Source organism: Erithacus rubecula, assembly GCF_903797595.1.
Source record: "Erithacus rubecula genome assembly, chromosome: 14".
NCBI lineage: Eukaryota > Metazoa > Chordata > Aves > Passeriformes > Muscicapidae > Erithacus > Erithacus rubecula.
The window spans coordinates 18,962,466-18,989,869 of NC_136666.1; the positions used below are offsets into that span (position 1 = coordinate 18,962,466).

Sequence of the window (27,404 nt, forward strand, 5' to 3'; positions counted from 1 at the left end):
TTCACCCTGAGATAGAATAGATTTATTAGCAAGAGGTAATCAGGAAACATATATTTTTACAAAAAAAATGGAAATATTATATTTTTTTTTTCTCCCAAACAAGCTGTAAGTTGAAATAGTTTTAGGGCTTGAAAGAGAATTCCCATACCACGAGGTATTGCTTACAGCAAGTGTTGTGTGAGTGGAGCATGCCTGCCACTGCCGGGGAACCGTGTCAGGGACTGTACAATGTAAAAAACCCAGGTACTATTCACAGAATAAGCACTACATTACTATATCCTGCTAGCGGGAGGTTAGCCAGGATTACAGTAGATGTAATAAAAACACTCGTCATCTCTAACTCTACGTCATGGTACTCAGAGTGGGCACAAGGGACGGATCTACAGCATATCAACAGGAGCTGGATGCAGCGAGGAGAGGCGGGGGGATGCTTCCATCTTCCCGGCTTCGGAGGGAGCAGGGCAGCAGCCGGGCCCCTGCCCGGCCAGCACGAGGGTGGCACACACACACAGGGCAGCTCACACCGAGGGACAACCTTTAATGTTCCCTTCGCCACCTTACAGAGTTTGCCGTGGGGTGTCACCGCCAGCACTGCCCGAGTGAGAGCTGCCCTGTGCTGCCCCAGAGCCCCAGGGACACAGGGCTCACCTGGGACACAGGGCTCACCTGGCCCTATAGAGACACAGGGCTCACCTGGGACACAGGGCTCACCTGGCCCTATAGAGACACAGGGCTCACCTGGGACACAGGACTCACCTGGCCCTATAGAGACACAGGGCTCACCTGGGACACAGGACTCACCTGGCCCTATAGAGACACAGGGCTCACCTGGCCCCATGGAGACACAGGGCTCACCTGGGACACAGGGCTCACCTGGCCCTATAGAGACACAGGGCTCACCTGGCCCTATAGGGACACAGGGCTCACCTGGGACACAGGGCTCACCTGGCCCCATGGGGACACAGGACTCACCTGGGACACAGGGCTCACCTGGCCCCATAGAGACACAGGGCTCACCTGGCCCCATGGGGACCCCTGGGCCCACGGGGACACAGGACTCACCTGGCCCCATAGGGACACAGGGCTCACCTGGCCCCATAGAGACACCTGGCCCCATGGGGACACAGGACTCACCTGGCCCCATAGAGACACCTGGCCCCATGGGGACACAGGACTCACCTGGGACACAGGGCTCACCTGGCCCCATAGGGACACCTGGGCCCACGGGGACACAGGACTCACCTGCCCGACCACCAGCCCCCCAGGAGGGACAAATGACAAAGTAACATCATCGAAAAGAGCCCGGGGCTGCAGCGGAGTGTGGATGTTGAACCGTATCGGGGCGGGGGATCCTAGGCGAGGTGCAGCGCGGGCTGGGCGGGGGCTCGGGGGGCACAGACTGGGAGTCACTCCAGGGCGTCCATGGCTATGTACAGGGTGGGATGGCGAGTGTACAGAGCGCTCAGGAAGGCAGCTTGGGCTCTATCCGCAGAGAAGCTTCGTAAAGGCTCTCCTCGTCCATCACACTCGACTGGTCCAGCAGGTACTGCGTCACCTGGGGCGGGACGGGCGGGCTGGGGGCGGGCTGGGAGGGCGCAGAGCCCGGGCACACAAAGCACGGAGGGTGCCCGAGCCCTGCAGCTCACCACCGGCTGGGGAACAGCGTGAGGCAGAGCCCAGCTGCCCCTGGAGAGCTGTGTGTCAGCGGGGCCAGGCTGCAGCCCCCGGAGCCTGCCCATCAAACTGCCCCTGCAGCCCCCAGGGCCCCCCTCCAGCCTGTCCCCCCGCCAGCAGCTGCCAGGTACTGTGGGAAAGGGAGGTGAGGGGCAGAGCTGTACCTTGGGCTGGTGCTCGATCTTGTAGGAGGTTTGCTGGAACTGGCGGATCTCCCTTATGATGTGTGAGATCTGCGCAGGGAGAAAACACCGTGTGGCTCAGCACCCCCCAGAGAACCCATCCCAGCGCCCAGGAGGGCAGGGACACCCAGCACAGCACCATGCAAGGGCCTGCCTGTCCCTTCCAGACATTAGGAACAAGCCCAGGTGTGTGCAGGGACACAGAGCTGGCCACACACATCAGCCCAGGCTGGCCCCTGTGCCCAGGACAGTGGGCTGCAGCACTCACCATCCTCATTTTGGAGAAGTTCACCAGGCCATCCTCAGTGTAGTTGGGGGTGCCCTCCTCGATGAAGGCCAGGTCTGTCAGGTACATGCCCAGGTAGGGCACACACGGGGGGTCACAACTTTGGGAGCAAACCAGAAAGAAATGAGGGATTAAACCTTCTCACTTGGGGCTTGGGCAGGGAGGGGAGAAGGAGACAGTGCTTTAGGCAGCAGAACTGGGAGGATTCTCTCTAGTGCAGGAAAGCTCTCCCAGGGAAGCCTCATCCCCAGCAGCAGCAGGACAAGCAGGACCTGTGGCTGTGCCCTCGCAGAGCCATGGGGTGCAGGAGAGGAGCTGAGGGCAGCTTTGACCCTTTGAGAGGGACAGGAAAACCTTTACAAACTTCCATGGGCAACCTGCTCTAGGAAGGGGCTCTGCCCACGGAGAGGAATGGAACAGGATGAGCTTTAAGGTCCCTTCCAACCCAAACCATTCTGGGATTTGATAATTCTATGATAGTCATGGGGGAAATTGTTCTCTGGTGTCAGGCAGTGATTTTCCCTTTGCAGTCCCTTTTATTTATCCTTCTGTGTGCTGCCCAAAGGAGCAGCTCAGTCCTGGGGGTCCCTGTGCAGCACAGCCCCCAGTGCAGGCTCTGAATGATCCTGGCAGCAGAGCTCAGCCCCCACAGCAGCCAGGAGCAGCCTGGGGCAGGAGGAGAAGCACATTCACTCACTTTTTCAGGGCCTCCCTCAGGTTCTTGAACCTGCCCTCCGACGACACCAGCTTCTGGAGCTTATCAATCAGAGCTTTGGTCTGCAAGAAACAAAAACTGCTGCTGGGGGGCCCTGGGTGAACCCCCAGGTTCATCATTTTATAGCAGAAACGAGTGCTCCTGGCTGAATGGAGCCTGCAGAGGTGCCAGCCCAGCTCAGTCTGGCTTTGCACCAGTAAGAGGCAGCTCCTGCTGTACCTGTACCTGAAACAGGAATTCATCCTGCTCATCCAGGACGGGCCTGAGGAGCCCAGAAAACCAGAGAGCCTCTGTGTGTGTGTGTGCAGCTGCAGTTAAGTGCCTAAAAGCACCTAGAAGCCAAAAAACCCCCACACCAAATTCCACATCTAGTACCCCGTAGGTGTAGCCAGCAGCTCCCAGCTGAGCCCTTTTCACCCGCACCCAGCGCGATGAACTGCAAACTCCAGGAGCAGAGTTTGTCCTGAGCGCCGCCCCGGGAGCAGCCCCTCCCTACCTGCTTGGAGACCTTGAGCCAGGTTTTCTTGAGGCGGAAGATGGCACTGCGGTTGAGGGAGGAGGTGATCTCCAGCACGGCGTTGTAGTTGTGCAGGCAGCGGCAGATGTCGGCCACCGCCACCCACTTCTCGATGGCGCACACGCGCGCCGCCAGCTCCTCGCTGCGGATGATCTCGGACGCGATCAGGTTGCTGACCTGGGGATGCAGCTGGTTCTGGGCACAGCTCCCCGTGCTGCAGCCCCGCTGCAGGTTTTGGATCTCCCCGTTGCTGCAGGCCCCGCTGCAGGTTTTGGGTCTCCCCGTGCTGCAGCCCCGCTGCAGGTTTTGGGTCACCCCAACAGGAGCAGCTGCACCCGCAGTGCTGCACCTGCACCAGTTCCTGAGGATCTTCAGGGGGATTTTCTCAGGGCCCCTGTGCAGTGACCCTCATAAACCCCAGCCCTGGGGCAGTGACCCCCACACACCCCGGCCCTGCCTGTTTTCATTCCCAGGTTTATCATTTTATAGCAAAAACGAGTGTTCCTGGCTGATAGGAGCCCACAGGGGGCTGAGCTGCCTTCCCTGTGCCATCTCCCCATTCCATCCCCCCATTCCATCCCCCCATTCCTGCAGCTGCACCCACATCATTGAAGTGCTTCGTGTTCTTCATGATGTAAGGAGTCCTCTCATTCTTCTCCAGCTTCATCCAGCCTTGCCCAAAGAATTCTCTGCAAACCACAGCAGTCAGGTCAGCTTTGATTTCCCCCTTTTATGGGATGTCCAAGCCCTGCAAGCTCCACTGTATCCACACAGGGTGGAGATCCCGGGGTCTTTGCCCACACACTGCTGGAAAGGGACCACATGGATGTGGTTGAAAGTGTGATGGTTGTGGGACTCCCACACAACTCCCTGAGCTGATTACATTGGGGACATCCCATAAAAGCAGGAAACCACAGGATCAGGACTCAGATCTGCACTAGGGCTACTGGCAAAGCCCAGGAAGGTTTTGCAGTCTCTGGGGTCAGCCCACCACGAGGCCCTGGGTGACCAGAGCCACCTTTCCTGACCCATGGGGATCACTCACTCGTATGGGATCTTCTTGAAGACCAGGTGATCCAGCAGTGTCAGCTGCTCTGCGATCTCCAGGGCTGAGTGGTTTTCAAAGGGCTCTGCTTTGACCCCCTCAGCCTGCAGGACAGAGGAGCAGTGGGGGTCACCAGGCAGGAGCAGGGTGAGAGCTCCCACAACCCAAACACAAACACAAACCAAGGCCAGGCTCCCAAGACAAAGGTTTTTTCCCAACCTGAGGTCCAGACCTGCATGGGGTCACTGACTGGTGGCTGCCCTCAAACCAGTCACAAAGACCATCCCTGAGACCCCATCCTTGGTCACAGCTCACCCAAAACACCCCCACACCCCAAAACCAGCACTCAGACAAGGCTGGTGCCACTCCCTGCAGCACCTCCATCCCTGCCACCTACAGGGAAAAGATCAGCCACTAAAAACCACAAATCCTTTCCCTGGCACTGGGTTTGGAGACCTGAGCATCAGGACCTTCAGCTGCCCCCTCCCACCAGCCCAAGCCAGCGGGGCAGGCAGGGGGGAAGCAGCATTTACCATCTGCACCACCTCCTCCAGGGTTATCTGGTTGTCTCCTGGATCCTCCTGCGTCAGGGTCCTGTGGCACAGAGACAGGATTGCAGCAGCTGGGAAACCACACAGCTGCAGCAGGGAGCGTGGGGCACAGCCAAACACCCAGCCCGTGCCTCATGAGACATCCTCAACCCCATTGCTCATTTTCAGGAGGAAAACACTCCTTAAACAAAGCCACATGGGGCCACACATGTCCTCTGGCCATGGAGCCACGGTGCCACACCAGCACCCAACACAGCACCAACACAGCCACCAACACAGCCCAAACACAGCCCCAACACAGCACCAACACAGCCCCAACACAGCCCCAACACAGCCCCAACACAGCCCCAACACAGCCCAGCACAGCCCCAACACAGCCCCCAACACAGCCCCCACACAGCCCCAACACAGCCCCAACACAGCCCCAACACAGCCCCAACACAGCAACCAACACAGCCCCAACACAGCCCCAACACAGCCCCAACACAGCACCAACACAGCCCCAACACAGCACCAACACAGCCCCAACACAGCCCCAACACAGCCCAACACAGCCCCAACACAGCCCCCAACACAGCCCCAACACACCCCCAACACAGCCCCAACACAGCCCAAACACAGCCCCAACACAGCCCAACACAGCACCCAACACAGCCCCAACACAGCCCCAAACACAGCCCCAACACAGCCCCCAACCCAGCCCCAACACAGCCCCAACACAGCCCCAACACAGCCCCAACACAGCACCCAACACAGCCCCAACACAGCCCCAACACAGCCCCAACACAGCCCAAACACAGCCCCAACACAGCCCCAACACAGCCCAAACACAGCACCCAACACAGCCCCAACACAGCACCCAACACAGCACCCAACACAGCACCCAACACAGCCCAAACACAGCCCCAACACAGCCCCAACAGCCCAAACACAGCCCCAACACAGCCCCAACACAGCCCCACAGCCCAAACACAGCCCAAACACAGCCCCAACACAGCACCCAACACAGCCCCAACACAGCCCCAACACAGCACCCAACACAGCACCCAACACAGCCCAAACACAGCCCAGCACAGCCCCAACACAGCCCCAACACAGCCCCAACACAGCCCAAACACAGCCCAAACACAGCCCCAACACAGCCCAAACACAGCACCAACACAGCCCAAACACAGCACCCAACACAGCCCCAACACAGCCCCAACACAGCCCAAACACAGCCCAAACACAGCCCCAACACAGCACCAACACAGCACCAACACAGCCCAGCACAGCCCCCAACACAGCCCAAACACAGCCCCAACACAGCACCCAACACAGCCCAAACACAGCCCCAACACAGCACCCAACACAGCCCCAACACAGCCCAAACACAGCACCCAACACAGCCCCAACACAGCCCCAACACAGCACCCAACACAGCACCAACACAGCCCCAACACAGCACCCAACACAGCCCCAACACAGCCCCAACACAGCCCAAACACAGCCCCAACACAGCCCAAACACAGCACCAACACAGCCCAAACACAGCCCAGCACAGCCCCAACACAGCACCCAACACAGCCCAAACACAGCCCCCAACACAGCCCAAACACAGCCCCAACACAGCACCCAACACAGCACCCAACACAGCACCCAACACAGCCCCAACACAGCACCCAACACAGCACCCAACACAGCACCCAACACAGCCCCAACACAGCCCCAACACAGCCCAAACACAGCCCCAACACAGCACCCAACACAGCCCCAACACAGCCCAAACACAGCCCCAACACAGCCCAAACACAGCCCAGCACAGCCCAAACACAGCACCCAACACAGCCCAGCACAGCCCCAACACAGCCCCAACACAGCACCCAACACAGCCCCAACACAGCCCCAACACAGCCCCAACACAGCCCAAACACAGCCCCAACACAGCCCCAACACAGCCCCAACACAGCCCAAACACAGCACCCAACACAGCCCCAACACAGCCCCAACACAGCCCCAACACAGCCCCAACACAGCACCCAACACAGCCCCAACACAGCCCCAACACAGCCCCAACACAGCCCCAACACAGCCCAGCACAGCCCCAACACAGCACCCAACACAGCACCCAACTCAGCCCCAGCACAGCCCCAACACAGCCCCAACACAGCACCCAACACAGCCCCAACACAGCCCCAACACAGCACCCAACACAGCCCCAACACAGCCCCAACACAGCCCCAACACAGCCCCAACACAGCCCCAACACAGCACCCAACACAGCCCCAACACAGCCCAGCACAGCCCCAACACAGCCCCAACACAGCCCCAACACAGCCCCAACACAGCACCCAACACAGCCCCAACACAGCCCCAACACAGCCCCAACACAGCCCCCAACACAGCCCAAACACAGCACCCAACACAGCACCCAACACAGCACCCAACACAGCCCCAACACAGCACCCAACACAGCACCCAACACAGCCCCCACACAGCCCCAACACAACCCAAACACAGCCCCAACACAGCCCCAACGCAGCCCCAACACAGCCCCAACACAGCCCCAACACAGCCCCAACACAGCCCCAACACAGCACCCAACACAGCCCCAACACAGCCCAGCACAGCCCCAACACAACCCCCCACACAGCCCCAACACAACCCCAACACAGCCCCAACACAGCCCCAACACAGCCCCCAACACAGCCCCAACACAGCCCCAACACAGCCCAAACACAGCCCCCAACACAGCCCCAACACAGCCCCAACACAGCCCCAACACAGCCCCAACACAGCACCCAACACAGCCCCAACACAGCCCCAACACCGGCCCCAACACAGCCCCCAACACAGCCCAAACACAGCACCCAACACAGCCCCAACACAGCACCAACACAGCACCCAACACAGCCCAGCACAGCCCCAACACAGCACCCAACACAGCCCCAACACAGCCCCAACACAGCCCCCAACACAGCCCCAACACAGCCCCAACACAGCACCCACTGGGTTCAAGGCTGACCCTCGGCCATGCACCAAGGGGGTCACACCCTCCCTGTGCTGAGGCTGAATGCACCTCCTCATCTTCCTCCCTGGCCCCTCCCAAGCCCCTGCTGTGGTCCCAGGTGAGAGCAGGGACAGGCAGCAGCTGGCAGTGCCACCTCCTGCCCACAGCCCTCACCTGATGATGTTGGCGGCCCGCTTTCCTCTCCTGGGTCAGGAGCTCGGGGTCGTGGGATGACCTCCTCCAGGAAGCCAATCACCCCGGAACCTTCAGCTCCTCGTTGCTCTCAAAGGCTGCCAGGGCCAGCACCAGCCGTGGGTCAGCTCCCAGTGTCCCATCCTGACATCCAAACCAGGACTGCCCTTCCTCTGCACCCAGCCAGGGCTGAGCTGCAAACCCTGGGCTTGTGATCCCAGCCCCCTGCTCCTCGCCATCTACGTGCCCTTGTTCACCAACACAGTGCCAAGCTGCCTTCTCAGCTGAGTCCTGGCAGAGCCCAGTCCTGCAGGGAGGGAGGGAGGAGCTGCCCACCTGCGAGTGTTTGGACACCCAGTGCCGCAGCACGTTCAGCACGCGGTTGGTGGCCGCCCTCCGTATCACAAACTCCTTGTCCCCGTTCCGCTGGTCCGTCGGGAAGCCTGAAACTGCCCAGAAGCCCCTCAGGAGGGGCTGCCAGAGGAGCACCCCCGAGCTCTGGGACAGGGGGACACCTGGGACACCTGCACATCCCACGGGCAGGGCCGTGCCCGGGCTCCCAGGAGCAGGAGCTGGGCTCTGGGGCTCTGGGGCTCTGGGGGTCTGGGGCTCTGGGGTCTGGGGCTCTGGGGATTTGGGGCTCTGGAGCTCTGGGTGTCTGGGGCTCTGGGTGTCTGGGGCTCTGAGGATTTGGGGCTCTGGGGATTTTGGGGCTCTGGGGGCTCAGGGCTCTCCCACCCAGAGAGTGCCTGCAGGAATTCCCTCTGGGACACTGGAGGGGTCCCCCAAAGCAGCCCCTCGGGCAGTACCTGCGCTGCCAGGGACATCCTGCGGTACTTCTCCTTGGTGGGGGTGCCCTCGTTGGCCCCCGCCGTGGCGATGGCGAAGGCAGAGGTGGCAGACAGGGCGCTGCGGGTGCTGTCCAGGTCCCGGCAGGACGTCATCACCATGCCATTGTTGTAGGAGAACAGCGAGAAATCTGCGGGAGGAGAAATGCCACACCCCTGTGGGCACGGCTGCAGGTCCCCACGGGTGCCACCCCCCTGACCTCACTCCTTACCTGATGAGTTTTTGCACTTGATGGACTTGGGAGTCGTCGGAGATTTCGTTGGGGAAGCTTCAGCTTCTGCTTCATCGCTGTGGTTGGGATCCGTGTCCGACTCCTCCCTGACAGACACCTCTGAGCCTGCGAGGAGCAGGGAGCCCTTTGCACCCTCTGCACGCAAACACTGCCCCGTTTCACTCCTTCCCCCTTTCCCCATTTCTGACCCGTTGTGTGTAGGAGGGGTACGGAGCTCTGCTGTTTCTGGGGGATACTCTGGAACAGGGTTTTTCTTTGAGGCGGAAGGGTTGAGTGGTGTCTTTGGTTTCATTATCAGAAACCGCTGAGGTTTTTTGTTTAATTATTAAAAACCACTGAGGTTTCAGGAGGCAGGAGCTCCCTGTGCACACCCTGCGCCCCAGAGCCCCCCAACCCCTCAGGCACTCACTTTGCTTGCCCGGCAGCGACTCCTCTTGCTTTTCCGAGGCCGCCTCGCCCTCGTCCGGGATTTTATTGGGGTAGCCGCTGGACACGTAGAGCTTGTTGATGTCCAGGCTGGTCTTGCTGAAGGGCGCCATGGCGGGGTAGACGCCGGTGCCGTTGGAGGAGCAGCCGAGCGCCGCCAGGTCCAGCGCCTTGCCGCCCGTGATGATGGGGATGTTGAGGGACAGCTTCCTGCGCCGGCTGGGCGACGACGACTTGGAGATGGACAGCGGCGGCGGCGACGAGAACTTGCGGTTGGCCCTGGGGGACTTGGGGGGCTCCCCGTAGAGCAGCTTGTTGTTCTGGCTGTTTGCAAACAGCAGCTCCAGGGATCTGGGAGAGACACGGCCAGAGGCTGAGCTGGCAGCTGGGGGTTGTGGGGATCCCCCCGCGGTGGCACCGGGACGTGCTGAGCCCCATCACCACCCAGGCAGCGCTTGGGGGGACACCTGCAGGGCTGGGATCATCTCCCTCCCCTGCCTGGGGCTGTCGCAGCCGCAGCAGCAGGGGCAGCACTGCAGCCTCACCGTGCGGGGATGGCGCTGATGGGCTTCTTGTAGATGGTGATGAGCTTGTCGAGGACGACCAGGGCGGTGGTGAAGACGCGGTAGGAGTGCAGGAAGGTGTTGAGGAAGTCGATGCTCAGGAAGCGCAGGTCCGTCAGCCTCTCCAGCAGCCGCTCCACGCTGGCATAGCGGATCTGCAGGACCTTGCAGGAATTCATCGTTTTACTGAACCTAATGTCAACATCATCACAATACAAGCTGGCATCAGACCTGCAGAGAAACAAGATATCTGTGGTTCCAGCCTGGAACGAAACCAAGAGACCACGGGAAGAGGTGAGGGAAGGAGCCCTGCTGGTGCAGGGTGTCCCCGTGGAAATCGGGGGTGGGAATGTTCCCAGGGCAAAGCCTGGAAATCCACACGGGAACGGGCAGAGTGCTCAGCAGGCAGAGGGATGTGGATGGGCCATCCCCAGGTGCACACAAACCAAACCCCTGCCTGCCTGGCAGCAGGGAGTGGGGCAGGAACACCCCAGTGCTGCCCCATCCCAGCAGCTGGGAGAGCCCCCCTGGTCCCACACGTGTCCCTGCACAGCCCTTGCACCCCAGCACCGACAGGGACAGCAGCCCAGTGCCCCTCCCTTCTGCCCCTTTTACTCCTCTCCACTATTTTTATGTTTTTTCTAAACTCTCTCCTTCCTTCCCACCTCCCCAGCAGACACAGATCCCTCCACAGCTCATTAACGCCCCTAATCACCGCGCTGGGTCAGCCCCTGGAGCACAGGGAGGTCCTGGCAGGTCTGGCTGCCGCAGGAGCTGTGTCCCAGCCCTGCCCACACTCACTTGATCATCTGGGGCACGGTGACCTTGGAGTTCTCCTCGAAGGCGTTCATCATCAGCCCGTTGCAGCGGATGTTGTCCACGCACTGGGGGACACGGGTGGGAGGTGCAGGGTCAGGGCTTTGCCCAGAGCAGACATTCCCCTGCCCACTGCTGTCCCCACACCCCAAAAAAATGTCCCGGGGTGCCCAAAGCAGTGCCACAGCCCAGCAGGGACCCCTCACCCTGAGCACCCCGCACCCCTCCCTGCGGGCTCCCACCTGGCTGATGTCACTGGTCCACGCAGCCTTCTCCTGCCTGGACGAGGCCACGAGGATCACGGTGAAGGATGAGGAATCTTTTGGCTCCACCACGATTTTGAAGTCAAGGTGGTCGATGTCTTGTCCCGGTGTTTTGGCTTTGGAGCAGAAGAACCCCACACAGTGATTGGGAAAGGTTTTCCCACCCCCTCTCCCCCAGCAAGGGCTTTGGCCACGTTTCAAGGGGGGTTTATTCAGGTTTTTGTGGTTTGCTGGTTGCCCCAGGAAGGTCAGGTGTGTGTGAGTGTGGCTCTGCTTGGCTCACAGTTAATAATTCACCTAATTAATCCCCAGTTGTGGATTCCCTGGATCCGTTGGCCCCTGATTCTGGTTCACTGACCCACCACCACTCCCCTCCCCAGCACGTACCGTCCTCGTCGGTGCTCTCGGGCTCCTCCACCAGCGTGCAGTCGATGAGGGAGATCACCCCGTTCTGCAGGGGAGAGGGGGCTCAGCACTGGCACCTGGGGGTCCCCAGTCCCCCAGAACAGCCCCCACCCAGGGCAGGAGTCGGGGTTCAGCACTGGGACACCCCCAGGCTGGTTCCTCCATCCTTGTCCCCACCCCAGGGATGGGGACAGGTCCATGTCCCCAGGGGGACACCAACACACACACAGCTCCTGCTTTCACTGGGAAAAAAAAATCGGTGCCTGCTGGGATCTCTGGGTTCTCCTTGTCAAACTGATCAACTAATTTGTTTATAAATTATTTAATAGGAGCTTTAAATTTAATTTTCCCAAAGTCTGTTGTTGCAATTATCAGCTCTTTGCCACGGACTGTAATTCTTCAAACTGATAATTTAATGCCAGTAACAAGCAATTTCTGCAAGATTCTTGCTCAATTAACTGCCAAACTTCCCCAAATAAACACAGGAGCCCAGGGAGTGCTACAGACAGCCCGGGCTGTGATTCCAGGTTCTTCCAGAATAGCCTGCCAACATTTCTGCCGCAAATCAGGGTAAATCCTTTTATCGAGATCTCGTAGTTTCCCTTCCCTTCCCCGTGGCTCAGCTCGCACAACACCCCGACAGACCAGCGCAGGGAGCAGCAGCAGCCGCAGGCTCACCTTGGTGAGGTGCAGCTTGCCCCCGGAGCCGCGGGTGCAGATGATGAGGTGCATTGGAGACAGAGGAAGCACTGCCGCTCGCCCTCCTTCCTGAGCGACCAGCGAGCCCAGGCGGCCCCGAGTGAATCTTCCCCTTCTCCGACATCGGCACCTGGATCAGGGACCCTGCGGGGCAGCGCCGTCAGCGCGGGGACAGATCCGAGGGTCCCGGCAGCGGGGCGGAGCACCCGGGCTAGGGTACACCCAAAAAAGGAGAACAACCCGGGCTAGGGACACCCAAAGGGACACCCAAAAAACAGGGCTGGGAGCACCCGGGCTAGGGACACTCAAAAACAGGGATGGGAACACCCCTGGGTCAGGGACACCCAAAAACAGGGCTGGAAACATCCCTGGGTCAGGGACACCCAAAAAACAGGGCTGGGAGCACCCCGGGCTAGGGACACCCAAAAACAGGGATGGGAACACCCCTGGACTAGGGACACCCAAAAAACAGGGATGGGAACACCCCTGGGTCAGGGACACCCAAAACCAGGGATGGGAACACCCCTGGGTCAGGGACACCCAAAAAACAGGGCTGGGAGCACCCCGGGCTAGGGACACCCAAAAACAGGGATGGGAACACCCCTGGACTAGGGACACCCAAAAAACAGGGATGGGAACACCCCGGGTCAGGGACACCCAAAAACAGGGATGGGAACACCCCTGGGTCAGGGACACCCAAAAAACAGGGCTGGGAGCACCCGGGCTAGGGACACCCAAAAACAGGGCTGGGAGCACCCCTGGGTTAGGGACACCCAAAAACAGGGATGGGAACACCCCAGGGTCAGGGACACCCAAAAACAGGGATGGGAACACCCCAGGGTTAGGGACACCCAAAAACAGGGCTGGGAGCACCCCGGGCTAGGGACACCCAGCAGCTGGGGGGGCACCCCAGGTCCCTGCCCACCCTGTGCCCCCATCCCAGGCCACTCCAGCAGCTCAGTGCTCCTGCTGCCTCCTGTGTGGGGCAGCAGTGACAATGCAGTGACAATGCAGTGACAGTGCAGTGCCAGAAGTGCCCACCCTGAGCCCTTCTGAGCAGTGGGAGCTGGTTACATTTTTAATTTTGGCAGAGCACACCGGGCAGGGCCGTGGGGCTCTCGCTCACCACAGAGGGAGGGCGTGGCCCTGGCACACACCTTGTCTGACAAAGGTCTGGCTGGTGTCCAGCAGGATCTCACAGCCCTCGATGATCATCCTCTCTATCGCCAGGTTCTTCCGAATGTTCTCGGTCTCGCTCACCTCATCGTGCATTATCCTGAAGGATGGAGAGGGGAAAATCCCAGCTGGGGTGGGATCTGCACAGGTTTCCCCAACCCCTTTGGGCATGGGATGGGCCTGCACCAGGTAAAACCAAAACTGAAGGAATATCTGGATAACTGAAGGGAATTGCAGCAGGGTCCACCCAGACAGAGCCAGGAGCTCCTGGGACCTGTACACCTGTCCAGACTGTGCCTCCAGGATGATAAATACCAAAATTCAGATTTAGGGCAGACAGACCCCCCCCCCATGGCCAGCCCCCTGTGATACCCCTGCTGCTGAGGAGTGGGGAAAGGGATGGAAACTCTTTAAGAACTCAAAGTGTGCGGGGGGGTTTGGCACTGACATCCAGAGCACTCCAGTCCAGGGGATAGGGAGGAAGAGGACAATAAACAGGGAATTATGGCCAATTCCCAGGTGCTCATGTGGAGATCTCAGAGTCACTCAGTGCCTTCCCAGGGCAGCCCCACCAGCCCTGAGCAGAGCACAGAACCAGACACTCAGAGCCATCCCAAAGCCCTCATTCCATCATCCAGGAGCCCTGGGAAGCACTTCCCTGGCCAGTAGCAGCCAGGACCCATCCCACACCCAGGGATGGATCAGCAGCTCTCACCTGGACAGCTCCTCCAGCTTGGACTTGGCATAATCCAGGCTGTTCCTCTCCACGTGCTCATGGGGCGTGTGAGCCAGCAGCTCGTGCAGGGTCAGGATGTACCTGGGGATCTGCAGAGGGGCAGAGAGGTCAGGGGGCGCTGGGGACAGCAGGGACCACCCTGGGGCCCAGGCTGGCTGCAGAGGTCACCTGGAACATGGGGTAGGTGAGGAAGGTCTCCAGGGTCCTCTCCTCACAGTCAGGCTTGGCCTCGTAGTGCTTGAGCAGCTTGTCAAAGTCACGGTTCTGCTTGCAGTGCGCCAGGATCTGCAGGCTGTACTGGTGGTTCCGCACAAACTCCTGGTAGATGTTCAGCATGGGCAGCAGGATGTCAAACAGGTCAGCTGCAGGCAGAGCAGGGGTGAGCTCCAGGCACAGCTGGGGGTCTGGCACAGCCCCAAATCCCCCTGGCAGCCCCAAATCCCCCTCACCCACCCAGGGCACCCTGAGTCCTGCTCCTGTGCCCCCAGCTCTGCCCAGTTTGGGTTACAGAGGCTCTGGTGGGGCACAGAGATGCTCTCCAGCATGACTCTGACCAGTCCCACCTCCTAGCAGAACCAGAACACCAGGATTTGGTCACTCTGGGGTTTTTACTCTGTGTCTGAGGTGACCAGGTGAGGACATGGTGTGCAGTGTGTTTTGGTGCTGGTTGGCAAATGCCTGTGGAACTGCAGGAGGAGGAGGAGGAGGAGGAGGGGGCAGCACTCACTCACCCAGCACCAGTGTGGGCCAGCTGGAGATCCGTGCCTTCAAGCCTTGGTAGAAAATTTGGTGCAAAAACATGATTGTTTCACTGGAAGAAGAGGAAACAAGAGGGGACTAAGCCAAACCAAGAACGGGCAGATGAAGGAGAGGTAAATGACGAGGAATCTCTCAAAACCCCCAGCCCAGGGAGAGTGGGGCAGCCCTGGGGCAGCCCCTGGAGCACAGGGAAGGATGGAGCTGCAGAGTGAGAACCCAGAGCTGCTGGGATGCCCCAGAGCCCCCAGAGCCCCCAGAGCCCAGGCTGGAGCTCACTGTAAGGCTCAGTCCCAAGTTTCTCTGATCTGCCTCATGACCATCACCAGACTGAGAGCCCAGGACCCACCATGACTCTGGACTTGAGTTCTGGCCTGGATGAGGTGGATGCTTGCCCAGGACTGTTTGTAGCTGTGCCTGGTGCTTGCCCAGGGCTGTTGTAGCTGTGCCTGGTGCTTGCCCAGGGCTGTGACTGTGCCTGGTGCTGCCCAGGGCTGTTTGTAGCTGTACCATGGTTCTGCTCTCAGCAGGTTCTGCTCACAGCCCCCTGTTCCTGCTCCTGTTACCTGGAGCAATGATCTCCACATACAATAGTCCATAAATCTCCCCACTTTTTGGCCAGAGGCCACTGGCTTTGGAAAAGGACTATAAAAAGTGACTTTCCTTAAGAGACTCTGAGATCTCTTTCTCCCCAATGGATTGAAGACACGTCTATCATTGGATGACCACGAGGATGCATCCTGTCTGTTGGTGGCTACACCCCATCCTTTCTCTCTCTCCCCTTTCACTTAATTTAATTTACCTCTTTCTTTCTCTCTCTCTTCTATCACAAAACTGAATTGTTTACACCCAATAAACAGCATTGCTGCTTTCTGCTGAGTAAAACCCGAGTCTCTCCTTTTGCCTTTTGCACCCTGGGGTGGAAGGAGCCGTCCCAGCTCCCGCTCAGGGGGTGGCACTCGCCTGTTGAGGAAGATGCTGCTGACGTCGTCGTGGGTGATGGGGGGTTTCTTGGAGCTGGCAGCCATGCGCAGCGGCCGCAGGAAGTTGTTGACCAGGATGTGGAGCTGCTGCACGTACTCGGCCTCGGCCTCCAGCATGCTGAACACCACCTGGTTCCTCTTGCGCATGCTGTCGGCGTGCGGGGACCTGATGTAGTCCTGGATGATGGTCTTCCACTTCCTGCGGCACAGCCAGCCCCGCAGGAAGCTCTGCACCTGGGGGGACAGTGCTGGATATCAGGGACAGCCCTGGGGCCAGCAGGGACAGCCCTGGGGCCAGCAGGGACCCTGCACCTGGGGGGACAGTGCTGGATATCAGGGACAGCCCTGGGGCCAGCAGGGACAGCCCTGGGGCCAGCAGGGACCCTGCACCTGGGGGGACAGTGCTGGATATCAGGGACAGCCCTGGGGCCAGCAGGGACCCTGCACCTGGGGGCACAGTGTCCAGGGCTGCTCTGCTGCTCCTGCGGGAACACTGCTGGGGTGAAGGGTTCTCCTTTGCCAAAATAAGCTTTGACAGCCCTGGGAACACGAGTCAGAGGGGCTGGTGGTGCATGAGCCAGGAGCTCCCAGGAGCACTGGGAGTGCCCTGCCAACAGATGTGTTCCCACTTGGGCAGAACACATTTTCCTCCTAAAAAACGCTGCTGACAGAAGCAGTTGCCCAGACACCTCCTTCAGCCCCCAGGGAGCGTGTCTGCCTTGCCTGCAGGGCCCCTGGGTGCCAACCCCCCCCCCCACCACCCACCTTCTTGATCTTCTTGATGTCGCTGTCGTCGTCACTGGGCGCGCTGCTCTGGCTGGCCTGGATGCGCTCGTGGTCCTTGAGCAGGGACGCGATCTGTGGGCACAGGGGTGAGCGACTGCCTGGCCCTGCCCGGGGCGGGGGGCGTGCTGGGGATGGGGGCGGGATGGGGATGGGGACATCCTGGAGGATGAGGAATCCTGGGGGATGGGGACATCCTGGGAGATGGGGACATCCTGGGGGAATCCTGGGGGATGGGGGAATCCTGGGGGATGGGGATATCCTGGGGGATGGGGACATCCTGGGGGAATCCTGGGGGATGGGGGAATCCTGGGGGATGGGGGAATCCTGGGGGATGGGGATATCCTGGGGGATGGGGACATCCTGGGGGATGGGGGAATCCTGGGGGATGGGGGAATCCTGGGGATGGGGATATCCTGGGGGATGGGGACATCCTGGGGGAATCCTGGGGGATGGGGGAATCCTGGGGGATGGGGACATCCTGGGGACTGCGGGCTGGGCCAGCCCTGTGTCCCCAAGAGAAGCGGGGCCACCGCAGCGGTGCCACCCAGGCGGGACGCGCGCCCTGCCCGGGTCACGGCGGGAGCCCCGCAGCGTCCCCGGCGCTTCACCTCGGCCTTGAGGCGCTCGATCTCGATCTCCCCGTCCTCGATCTGCTGCCGGAGTTGCTTGGCAACAGTTTTCTCGGTCTCCACGATCTGCAGGAGATGGAGGTACTTCTGCATCAGCGCCTCGTGCTCTGTCGCCAGGTTCCTGTAGCTGCAGCAGACACGGCCGTGAGCGTCCCTCCCCCGCAGCCGCTGCGCTGCGCCCGGGCATCGCCCCGGTATGGCCCGGGATTGTCCCGGGCATCGCCCCGGTATGGCCCGGGATTGTCCCGGGCATCGCCCCGAGCATCGCCCCGGTATGGCCCGGGATTGTCCCGGGCATCGCCCCGGTATGGCCCGGGATTGTCCCGAGCATCGCCCCCAGATTGCCCCGGCATCGCCCCGGGCATCGCCCCGGATTGCCCCCGGTATCGCCCCCAGATGCCCCCGGATCTCCCCCATCACCGGGGGCTGCAGTTTGGCAAGGGCTGCTCCCGCCCAGGTCCCAGGACAGAGCTGGGAACGCTGCTGCTCCCAAGGGACACACCTGGGGAGGACACGGGCTCCCACAGGGGGAAAATGGAAAGGACAGAGCAAACTTGGATGAAATCAGAGTCAGAACAGAGCCCCAAAGAGCCGTGGCCAAACCTCTGTGAGCTGCCACGTCCCAAGAGTTTAAGGAGGACATGTGGCATGAGCTCCTACAGAGTCCTGCTGCTGGCAGGGGCTGCAGGGGAGGGGGTTTGGGGGTGTCTACCATTCTCTGCACAAGGCTCCCACCTGACCCCACACCTCACTGCACCTTCCTTCCCCAGGGAGGGCCCTGCCCTGTGCTGCTCCTGGCTGCTCTCCACGGCTGTGCCAGCACTCCCAGGGCACAGACAGGAGCCTGGACAAACCCTTCCTGACCAGGTTTGCTATCCCACGTAAACCCTTCCCGATGGGCTTGCAGCCTGAGGGTGAATTGGGCACCTCAGGCAGAGCTAGGGTGGCCAGTGCCATGGGACTGGGATGGGAATGGGGACAGGGGAACATGAGGGTGCCCAGCATGGGGCTGGGGGGCAGAAGTGTCCTGCTCTGCCTGCTGGCAGTGCCCAGCTCATCCTGCCCCGCCAGGAACCCTCGGCACGGCTTCACCTGGACCCCACCCACAGGGCACACCTGGCGTGGGCGATGGCTGCCACCCACTCGTCACAGTCCTTGGCATCCTCGGTCCTCAGCTCCAGGGTCTTCTGGTTCTCGTGGTTGAAGTTAACGGTGAAGTAGTGCTGTGGGGTGAGCACAGGGGTTACGGTCACACCCCACACTGGGCAGGCACAAAGCACTGCCTGACCCCCCACTGGAAATAAACAGCTTTGGGAGCACCAGGAGCCTCGATGGGCTGCCCTCAGCACAGCCCTGCCACTGGAGAGGGAAACCTGCTGGGCAAAGACCCAGCTTCAGGAAAACCTGAACCCATCTGATGCCCTGAAACCCACTGAAACCAGGGCAATGCAGCCCTGAACCTGTGGCACCCTCACCTGGGGAAGGGGAGAGGAGGGGGATGCTGAGCTGGACCTGCATCCCTCTGACACCCACAGGTGAGTGCTCAGACCTGCACCTGCATCCCTCCTGCACCCACAGGTGAGTGCTCAGACCTGCACCTGCATCCCTCCTGCACCCACAGGTGAGTGCTCAGACCTGCACCTGCATCCCTCCTGCACCCACAGGTGAGTGCTCAGACCTGGTGGCTTGGGAAGGGCTTTCTCAGCAATTCCTCGCTGCTGTGGTCCCGCCCGTGCCCGCAGCGAGCCCCTGGGGCACACGGGAGGTGACACCGAGCACAGCCGGGTCCCTCGTGTGCTGCTCGGGGCGGTGGCCGCCGTGCCGGGCTATTTTTAGCCTCCCTTGACATTTGCAGTGTTTGTGCTAATTGCGTGCGGAGCCGCCGCCGGGTTTGTGCCGCTCCTCTGCTTCCCTGCAGTCTCCAAGGAAACAGGTACCACGCTGCAGTGCCGGATACTGCCCGGAATAACTGGGCTAAACCAAGCCCGCTGGAACGAGCTCATCCTGACATCATCTGCTGCTCTGCTGGGTTCCGTGGGGGACCCGAATTCACGGGTGAGAACTGCCTCAAAGCCAAGGAGCAGCAGCAGCAGGACACGGGCTTTGGAAACACCAAAGGGCATCACCACACTCCTCCGTTCCTGACCCCGAGCAGAGACGGGGGTGCTGGGGACAAGGATGGGCTCAGGAGGGTCTGGCTGAGCCCGGGATGATGGGGAGACAGGGCACAGCTGGTCAGCAGCACTGGCAGAGCCTGAGCCCCCAGCCTGTGCCCACCCTCGGAGCTCACCCACCCTTCCAGAGGAGGAGAGGGAGGCCAGAAGCCCACAGACACAGCAAGGCCCACCTTCAGAAACAGCTCTCACCTTTGGGGAGCAGCTGCAGGGCCCTGGTGAAGATGCAGCTCCCTCATTTGTGCCATGGGTTCATTAAACACCATCATCTATCACACACCCCAGTGCCCAGCCCCTGCCCAGCCCTGAGCTCTGTGTCTGCCTGCAGGACACCTCTGGAGCTGCAGCAGCTCCCCAGCCTTCCACATCCCACTCCTTTCCCTCCCTCCCACTCCCAAAGGCTTTTACTGGCAAAGAGCTCCGAGGGAAAATCCACCAAAACCCCGTGATCCCTATGGGGGCTGTTCTGTACCCCAGCCTCACACCCACCTGGCCTCCCTTGCCTTGTCACTGCATCCAGAAGAGCTCATCAGTGTGGCAAGGCTGGAAATGCCCCCTGAACACCAGTGAGGTTTGGGGGAGCCCCTTCCAGGCCCTGGTGCCCCCAGCAGCTCCCAGTGCCACAGGAACGCAGCACCCCGAGAGCACAGTGTGCACATCCCCTCTCTGTGACCCAGCACCAACAGCTGGGGCCCCATGGGGCTGGGAACACGGGGAGACACTTCCAGGAGTCCCCCAAACCTGTCCCAGCCTGGCAGGAGGGCAGCGAGCCCTGGGCTGTCCTTCCCAGACAGCCGTGTGTGCCCCCAGGGCCGCGGGGATGGCACGGGTGGTGCCCTTCGTGCTGCTGTGGGTGAGAGCAGCCACCCAGAGCCCAGCACAGCCCGGGTGAGTGTCCTGACCTTCCCCAGCGCCCCGGGGAAGCAGCGGAGTCGGGGCTGGCCCCAGGTTAGAACCAGGGCTGCAGAGCCAGGACAGGACCTGGGCAGTGCCCACCCTGCCCCTCTTCACCCACCTGAGGCACCTCCCACACACCTGGCAGGGGATCCAGTTTGTGCCCAGGAGCTCCTGGGGGTTTTGTCAGAGCAGTTCCCAGGCCGGTGGCAGCAGAGCCCCCCCGGCCAGGCTGCAGCCAGGGCTCCCCCATCCCCAGGGCTGCTCTGCCATCCCACCCTGCCTCCCACACCCCTGCTCCACGTGCCGCTCCAGTTTATCCCCACACAGCTCCCAGGAAGTGTAGCGTGCTGGCAAGGAGGAAGTTATCTTATATTGGAATAATAAAACTCCCACCAGCGTTTATCTCCGCCTAAAAGATGATCCCTCTCTGCCATCACAGTGACACGTCGCACCAACAGCCCCGGAGCGCCTCCCGCACCGGCTGGGCGGGGGCTGAGGATCGGGATCCGCCGCAGGATGAGCCCCCAGCCCCTCCCCGGCCCCAGCCCAGCGTCCCCGGGGCCGTCTGTGCTCCCACAGCGTCACTCTGCTTCTCCCTGCACCCCTTTTTGTTCAGTTACGACCTCAACAGCTGCCGGCCCGGTGACCGGACCCCCCTCACCCCAACCCCTCGCCAGAACCAGCAGATGGGATTCCTCGAGGTTCCCAGCCCCCCCCCGTGCCCACGGTGCCTCCTGAGCCCCCCGGGGGATGTGTGTCCGTCCGTCCCTGCAGGACACACGGACCCTGCACTGAGGGATGTGTGTCCGTCCGTCCCTGCAGGACACACAGACCCTGCACTGAGGGATGTGTGTCCGTCTGTCCCTGCAGGACACACGGACCCTGCACTGAGGGATGTGTGTCCGTCTGTCACTGAGGGATGTGTGTCCGTCCGTCCCTGCAGGACACACAGACCCTGCACTGAGGGATGTGTGTCCGTCTGTCACTGAGGGATGTGTGTCCGTCTGTCCCTGCAGGACACACAGACCCTGCACTAAGGGATGTGTGTCCGTCCGTCCCTGCAGGACACACAGACCCCACCCTGGGAATTCCCAGGTACCCGGAGCTCGGGATTTCCCTCGGGAAGCCCCAGGGGACGCAGCAATTCTGCCCGAAATAACTTGGGAGCGTTCCGGGTCACCGAAAGGACCATCAGAGCTCCTCCAGGGCCACCGGAGCCCCGAGCCCACCCGCCCACCCCGCTGCTGGGGGGGCGGCACCGAGGCCCTGATGTGCAGAAAGTCTCCGAAATAAATTCAAACCCGCTTTAAAGCGACGCGTTATTTCCAAAGTAGAAAATCAACCTCTCAGGGGATTTTCCTGGAATTTGCAGGAGGGCGTTTTCTCGCCCTGGGGTTGCTGTGGAGGGGGTGGGTGCTCTGGCAGCACCCCCAGGCTGGGCACTGGTGTGGGGGGACCCCCAGAGAGCCGCCCCAGCAGGGATGCCGCCCTTTCCTGCCTTTGTTGTGCCCCACAGGGGTCTTTCCCCCCCCCCCAGGGACGCCCCCAGCCTCCCTCGGAGTGGGCAGATCCACACCCGCCCGCTTGTGGAGCTGACGGTGATTCCAGCTGACACAAAGGGCAAGAGGAGGAGAATTTTCCTGCTCTGGATGGATGAGTCTAAAAATCCACAGCCAGCCATGGCAGCTTTTAACATCCCTGACCTACATACTGTGTGCTCTGGGAAAACAGGACCTCAGAGTTGGATGCTCCAGCAGCTCATTTCCGTGCTGACAATAAGAAAAAATATCCCAGAGGCTGCAATTTCCCTTCTTTGTTTCGGTATGGGCTGTCAGGATATTTGGAAATGCATACTAGAGGTGAGCATTACCCTTGTGGAGCAGGCACTGGAGTCATGTGCAGAAATATTTGTAAAATAATTAAAATAAATTAATTTTCCCCCTGATTTTGTCCAGTGGTGCTGGCAGGCACTCAATACACTAATTAATTAAAAAATTACTGTCACCCCAACACTGATGGGGTTCAGGTTAAAGTCCACAAATTACGATTTATGGTCTCAAAAAAAAAACCAGATTGCCTGGAATGACATTCAGGCAGAAGAATTCTGATGCTCCTGGACCTGCAGCCAGTGCTTGGATTTGGGGATCCAGTGCCTGGGACATCAATCCTGAAGTCAGGAATAGGGGCTGCTGAAGTCCTCAAGACATCCAAATACCCCAGCACGGGCAGTGCCTCAGGAATGGGCCCACAGGGCAGGGAGAGCTCGGTGCCCTGTGCTCCCATCCCTGGAAAACGCTCCGAGGTGGGAAGGAAATCCCCACCGTGGGCAGGGCGTGCTCGGGAGCAGCCCCAGCTGGGGGAGCTCAGCTCAGCCCCCCAGGCACTGAGCGGGGCCACTGTGTGCCCCAGCCACGCTGGCCCTGCTCCTGCTCAGGATGGGGGGCTGGAAACCCCCCAGGCTGCCAGGGCAGGGTGGAGTTCCCATCCCCGGAAATTCCAAAAGCTGCGTGGCTCCTGGGGACACGGAGCAGGGGCAGCCTTGGCTGTGCTGGGGAATGGTTGGACTGATTGGAAAAGCCTTCAGAGGGCTTTTCCAGCCCCTGTGATCCTGAATCCTGCTCCAGGCTGGATCCCTGAGCTCTGGTTCCTGCTGCCCAGCCGCCGTGCCAAGGGGAGCCCTCACCCCACGCTGGGGCCTCGCTGTCCTTGGGTCAGCTCTGCACCTGGCACCTGCTCCTCTGCCAGGATCTCACCTTGGCCGTGCCCCTCCCAGGAGCAGCAGCACAGCCCAGACACCACAGCAGGGCACAGGGGGTCCCTCCCAGCCCGGCTCCCCCCAGCACTGCCGCCCTGAGCAGCCAGGTCACAGCCTCCCCTCCCCAGCCTGACCCCACAGACCCCTCCCCAGGACACAGCCTGACCTCACCCAGCAAGAAATTATCTTCCCCATCCAACTGGTTGGAAGGAAAACTCATTTCTGGAAAAAACAAAACAAAGTTTCCAGAGGCAGCAAATTTCTCTTTGGTGTTCCAGTTTTCCACATATCTTTGCTCCCTTATTCTCACATAAACAAATGTTAAAATTCACTTGTTCCAGGGGAAAAATCACCCCAAAGCAAAATATGTGTACGTTAAAAGAGAGGGTTTGAAAGCCCCACCTCTTAAAATTTGTCCTTTGCAGAGATTTGGGAACCCTTCAGGCTCCACTCCAGCCAGGAAGGAATCCAAACCTGGAGCTGCTCTGCTGCAAGGAACAGCACTGTCCTCAGAGCTCCAGCTGGATGTGCACAGACAGACAAATACCCTCAGAACACAGCTAATTGGGACCACGGGCAGTGCTGGAAATTTCCTCAGCACCTTCCTGCGGAGGCTGCTGGGCACGGCCGGGTCTAGGTGAGCCCAGAGCCGGGGCTGTCCCTGCCCAGAGCCCCGGGTGCCCCCTGCCCCCCTGCCCGGCCAGGCTGCGGGTCTGCACCATCGATATTCGCCGCTGAGCTCATCCCCGGGCCGTTAATTAGCTGCAGAGCGGCGGGACCCAGCGCTCCGGCTCGCAGCCCGCTTGGCCTGAGGAGAGACACAGACCCGAGCCGGGCATTAAACCGGGGCAGGGATGAGTTTGCCACAGGGATGGCACACACGGAGGTGTTTGCCACAGGGATGGCACACACGGAGGTGTTTGCCACACACACAGCCAGGGGTTTGCCACGGCAGGAGCTCCCTGTGCCCGCAGCCCCTCACTCACAGCCAGGATCGACACCCTGCCTGCGTTCTGAGCTGCAAAGGGGATGTGACACCCTCCCCACAGCCTTTGCGTGGTGCAAAATCCCTCCTGCACAAGCACCAGGACCCAGAGCCGCGATTCCAAGCTGGATTCCAGCCTGGCCAGGAAGGCTGATTGCAGCCTGGCTGCTGAAGTTCATGGAGCTGAACTGGGAGCTGCTACTGAAGGGACAGCAGTGACAACCACAGCAGTGACAACCACAGCAGTGCGACCCCTCACAAGCACAGCCCCCGAGAAGCTGCACCCCACTGCTGGGCTGCAAGGAGCCCCAGCTGGGCAAAACCCACAGTATTTTACTCTTCACAATAGGAAAAATTTCAAATTTCACAGGAAATATTCCTGCGCTCCCAGCCAGGAGGGAGGGGTGCGCCGGGGAGCAGGGGGCCGCACGCCCGACTCTCCTGGCAGGGTTTTCCAAGTGCCAGAATTGGGGGGCTGATGTCCTGCCAGGCTGCCGCACGCCCCGGGGTGCCGGGGGTGCCCCCGGGCCCCCTCCTGCAGTGTGCCGGCAGCACTCCCGCCGCCCCCCCGAGCCTGCCAGGCTGTAATTATGCAAGCCCTGCAGAGCCGGACCCAAACCGCACGTGCCCAGCCCGGGATGCGGCGCCGGGACCCCCCCGCTGCTGCCGCCGCCGGTGCCACGGGCGGTGCAGGGCACAGGCCGCGCTGCACACACCGCCAGAGGGGCAGAGGGGGAGTCGGGCTGGCTCCTGCCCGCGCCCATGGGGCTGGGGGTAAGCCATGGGTGGGGATTTGCCCCCGCAGCTGGATGCCAGCCCTTCTCCCTGGTCCCACCCCATCTCTCCCGGCTGCCACGGCGCATCCCGGCTCCACAAACCAGCCCAGATAAACACTCCGCGGGATGCCAGCGGCCGTGCCCTGCTGCTCCAGGAACCCCTGCCCAGCCGGGAAAGGCACAGCTGGAGGGGAGAAGCCCACCCGCATCCCCGGGGCCTGTCGGGGGCTGTGGCCCTCACAGAGGGACCGCAGCACCCTGGGGCTGGGGGACACCTGGATTTTCCCAGGGTCTCGCAGGGGCTTCGGTGTTTCGGCGCCGATCGCCCGCAGCCAAAGGCAGTGCCCAAGGACCCTGGAGCCCAGCGCCGGCACGGGGGGCTCCGGGACCCCCGCTCTGCTTTTCCCCCCGGCAGGGCTGGGGATGGAGATGCAAACCGCACACGTGGCGATGGGAAAGAGTGGAATCTGCCTGAAAACAAGGCCCTGAGCTCCCCGCGCAGAGCAGCGCGCACCCACCGCCGGCTGCGGGCAGCGCCGGGCCGGGGGAGCTGCCGGGCAAACCGCGGGGCACGGAGCGGGCACGGAGCGGGCACACGGGCTGGGAAACAGCGAGACCGCTTCCCGCGGGAACCCCGCGGTCCCCCCGCCCCGCCGGGGCCGCTGCCCCGAACCCCAAATCCCGAACCCCGCCGGGCCGGGGGGCGCGGGGCTCTGCAGCGCCGAGCGCGGCCGCTGGGAGGCGTCCCCCAGCCCCGCGCTAATTACCGGCCGTTAATTAGATGGAAGGGGGAGCGGGGGTGCCCCGGACACCCCCACAACGAACCCACCCGCTGCTCCGGCACTGCAAGTCCGGGAATCGTCCCCGTTCCCCGCACAGACCGGCCTCATCCTCACCTCCCCACCCCGGGGCAGGTCACGGGCGCCGGGAGCTGCGGGGATGCGGGGCCTGGACCCCGCGGGGCATCCTGCATCCCTCCCCCTCCGCCGGGCCCCCCTGTCGCCCACCTGCTTCTCCAGGGAGTCCTTGGCCGAGAGGGGGGGCTTGGGGGAGGGCGCGCGGTCGCAGACGCATCCCTCGAGCAGGTAGAGCCCCGAGGGCCGGGAGCTGGAGTCGGTCTCGAAGTAGAAGAGCATGTTCTGCAGCAGCGCGAACCACTTGGTGTGCCATTTCGTGTTGTCGGCGCTCCGCTTGCTCAGGTATCCGCGCCGGGCCCCGTCCTTCTTCGCCAGCAGCCCCAGGTGGGCGACGTGCCCGTCATTGAGCCGCATCCCCTTCTGCATCCTGCCGGCACCGCGCTCACATGGCCCCCGCCGCGGGCGGGGCCGCGCCGAGCCGCCCCCGCCGCCCCCGCGCTCCCCGCAGCATCAGCGGCCCCCGCTGCCCCCGGGGAGCCGCCGGGCGCTCATCCCGCCGAGCCCGGCCCCGCCGAGCCCCCTGTGCCGGTCGGCGAGCGCCGCGTCCCGCAGCCGCCGCTCCGAACCGCGCGGGCGGGGCGAGTGACGGCGGCGGCACCGGGGACCGGGAGCGACGAGCGGAGCGGAGCCGAGCGGGGCCGCGGCTCCTCCGCTGCCTCTCTCTGCCTCCCGAGCCTCCTTCCTGCCTCCTTCCCTTCCCTGCCGCCGCTGCGGGGGTGGTCGCGCCGCGCTGCGCTCGCCGGGGCCGCCCCCGGGCCGCGGGATGCCGGGGCCGCCGCCAGCACCGTCACCGGCAGCAGCGGCAGCAGCGGGGAACCCCGGGAGAGAGAGAGAGACCCCCAGACCGAGAGAGAGAGAGACCCCCAGACCCAGAGGGAACCCTGGACCGAGAGAGAGAGAGATACCCCCAGACTGAGAGAGAGAGAGAGACCCCCCCCAGACCAAGAGGGACACTCGGGCCAGCACGGTTGGAGCCCCAAACCGAGAGGGACCCTCAGAATCCTACCCACAGCCCAGAGGGACCCCCAGGCACAGCCAGAGCTGAGACTCCTCCAGGCACACAGAACCCCAAGAGCAAGAGGGACCTCCTGGCAAATGGGACCCCAGGAACAGCCAGAGCCTCAGGCCAGATGGGAGCCCTTGGGGAGGACCTTGAGGCAAGCACCAAGCAGAGGGACCAGTTTCTCCATTTATTTCCGTTTGTCTCCCTGTTGATCCCTCATTTCCATCCTGGCCTTGTGTGCTCTGCCAAGCAGGGCAGGACGGGGCAATCTGGGCACTTGGAGGATGGGGCACTGGCTGCAGCTGCAGGGAAGGGGCTGCCCTGGTGCCCCTGTACCCCAGGAGTGCAGGGTCAGCCAGGTGCCACGGTGACAGGCACAGAATGTGACACCTGCAATGTGGCACATCAATCCTGCAGCAGAGCCAGC

At 61.6% G+C, this 27,404-nt stretch overlaps 2 protein-coding genes across 2 annotated transcripts in view; both read right to left on the bottom strand.

Annotated features, from left to right (window-relative positions):
• RASGRF1 (Ras protein specific guanine nucleotide releasing factor 1) lies at positions 1-26,538 on the bottom strand. The gene is given in 33 exon segments (XM_079318063.1): positions 1-1,555; positions 1,839-1,907; positions 2,125-2,242; positions 2,840-2,919; positions 3,354-3,551; positions 3,979-4,063; positions 4,420-4,523; positions 4,953-5,013; positions 8,134-8,150; positions 8,152-8,187; positions 8,189-8,215; positions 8,218-8,295; positions 8,488-8,595; positions 8,961-9,130; positions 9,212-9,337; positions 9,642-10,009; positions 10,204-10,452; positions 11,023-11,105; positions 11,280-11,416; positions 11,688-11,751; positions 12,384-12,434; positions 12,437-12,481; positions 12,483-12,506; positions 12,508-12,548; positions 13,562-13,680; positions 14,296-14,405; positions 14,485-14,678; positions 15,048-15,127; positions 16,036-16,289; positions 16,821-16,913; positions 17,450-17,597; positions 18,587-18,693; positions 26,065-26,538. Coding segments are annotated over 33 exon segments (3,813 nt in total). The 5' UTR covers positions 26,341-26,538; the 3' UTR covers positions 1-1,462.
• CTSH (cathepsin H) overlaps positions 1-26,606 on the bottom strand; it is a 32,908-nt gene extending 6,302 nt beyond the window's left edge. Inside the window, 1 exon segment of the mRNA XM_079318319.1 lies at positions 26,602-26,606. The gene's annotated coding sequence lies outside the window, so the exon portion shown is untranslated.
• Between the last annotated feature and the right edge of the window lie 798 nt (positions 26,607-27,404).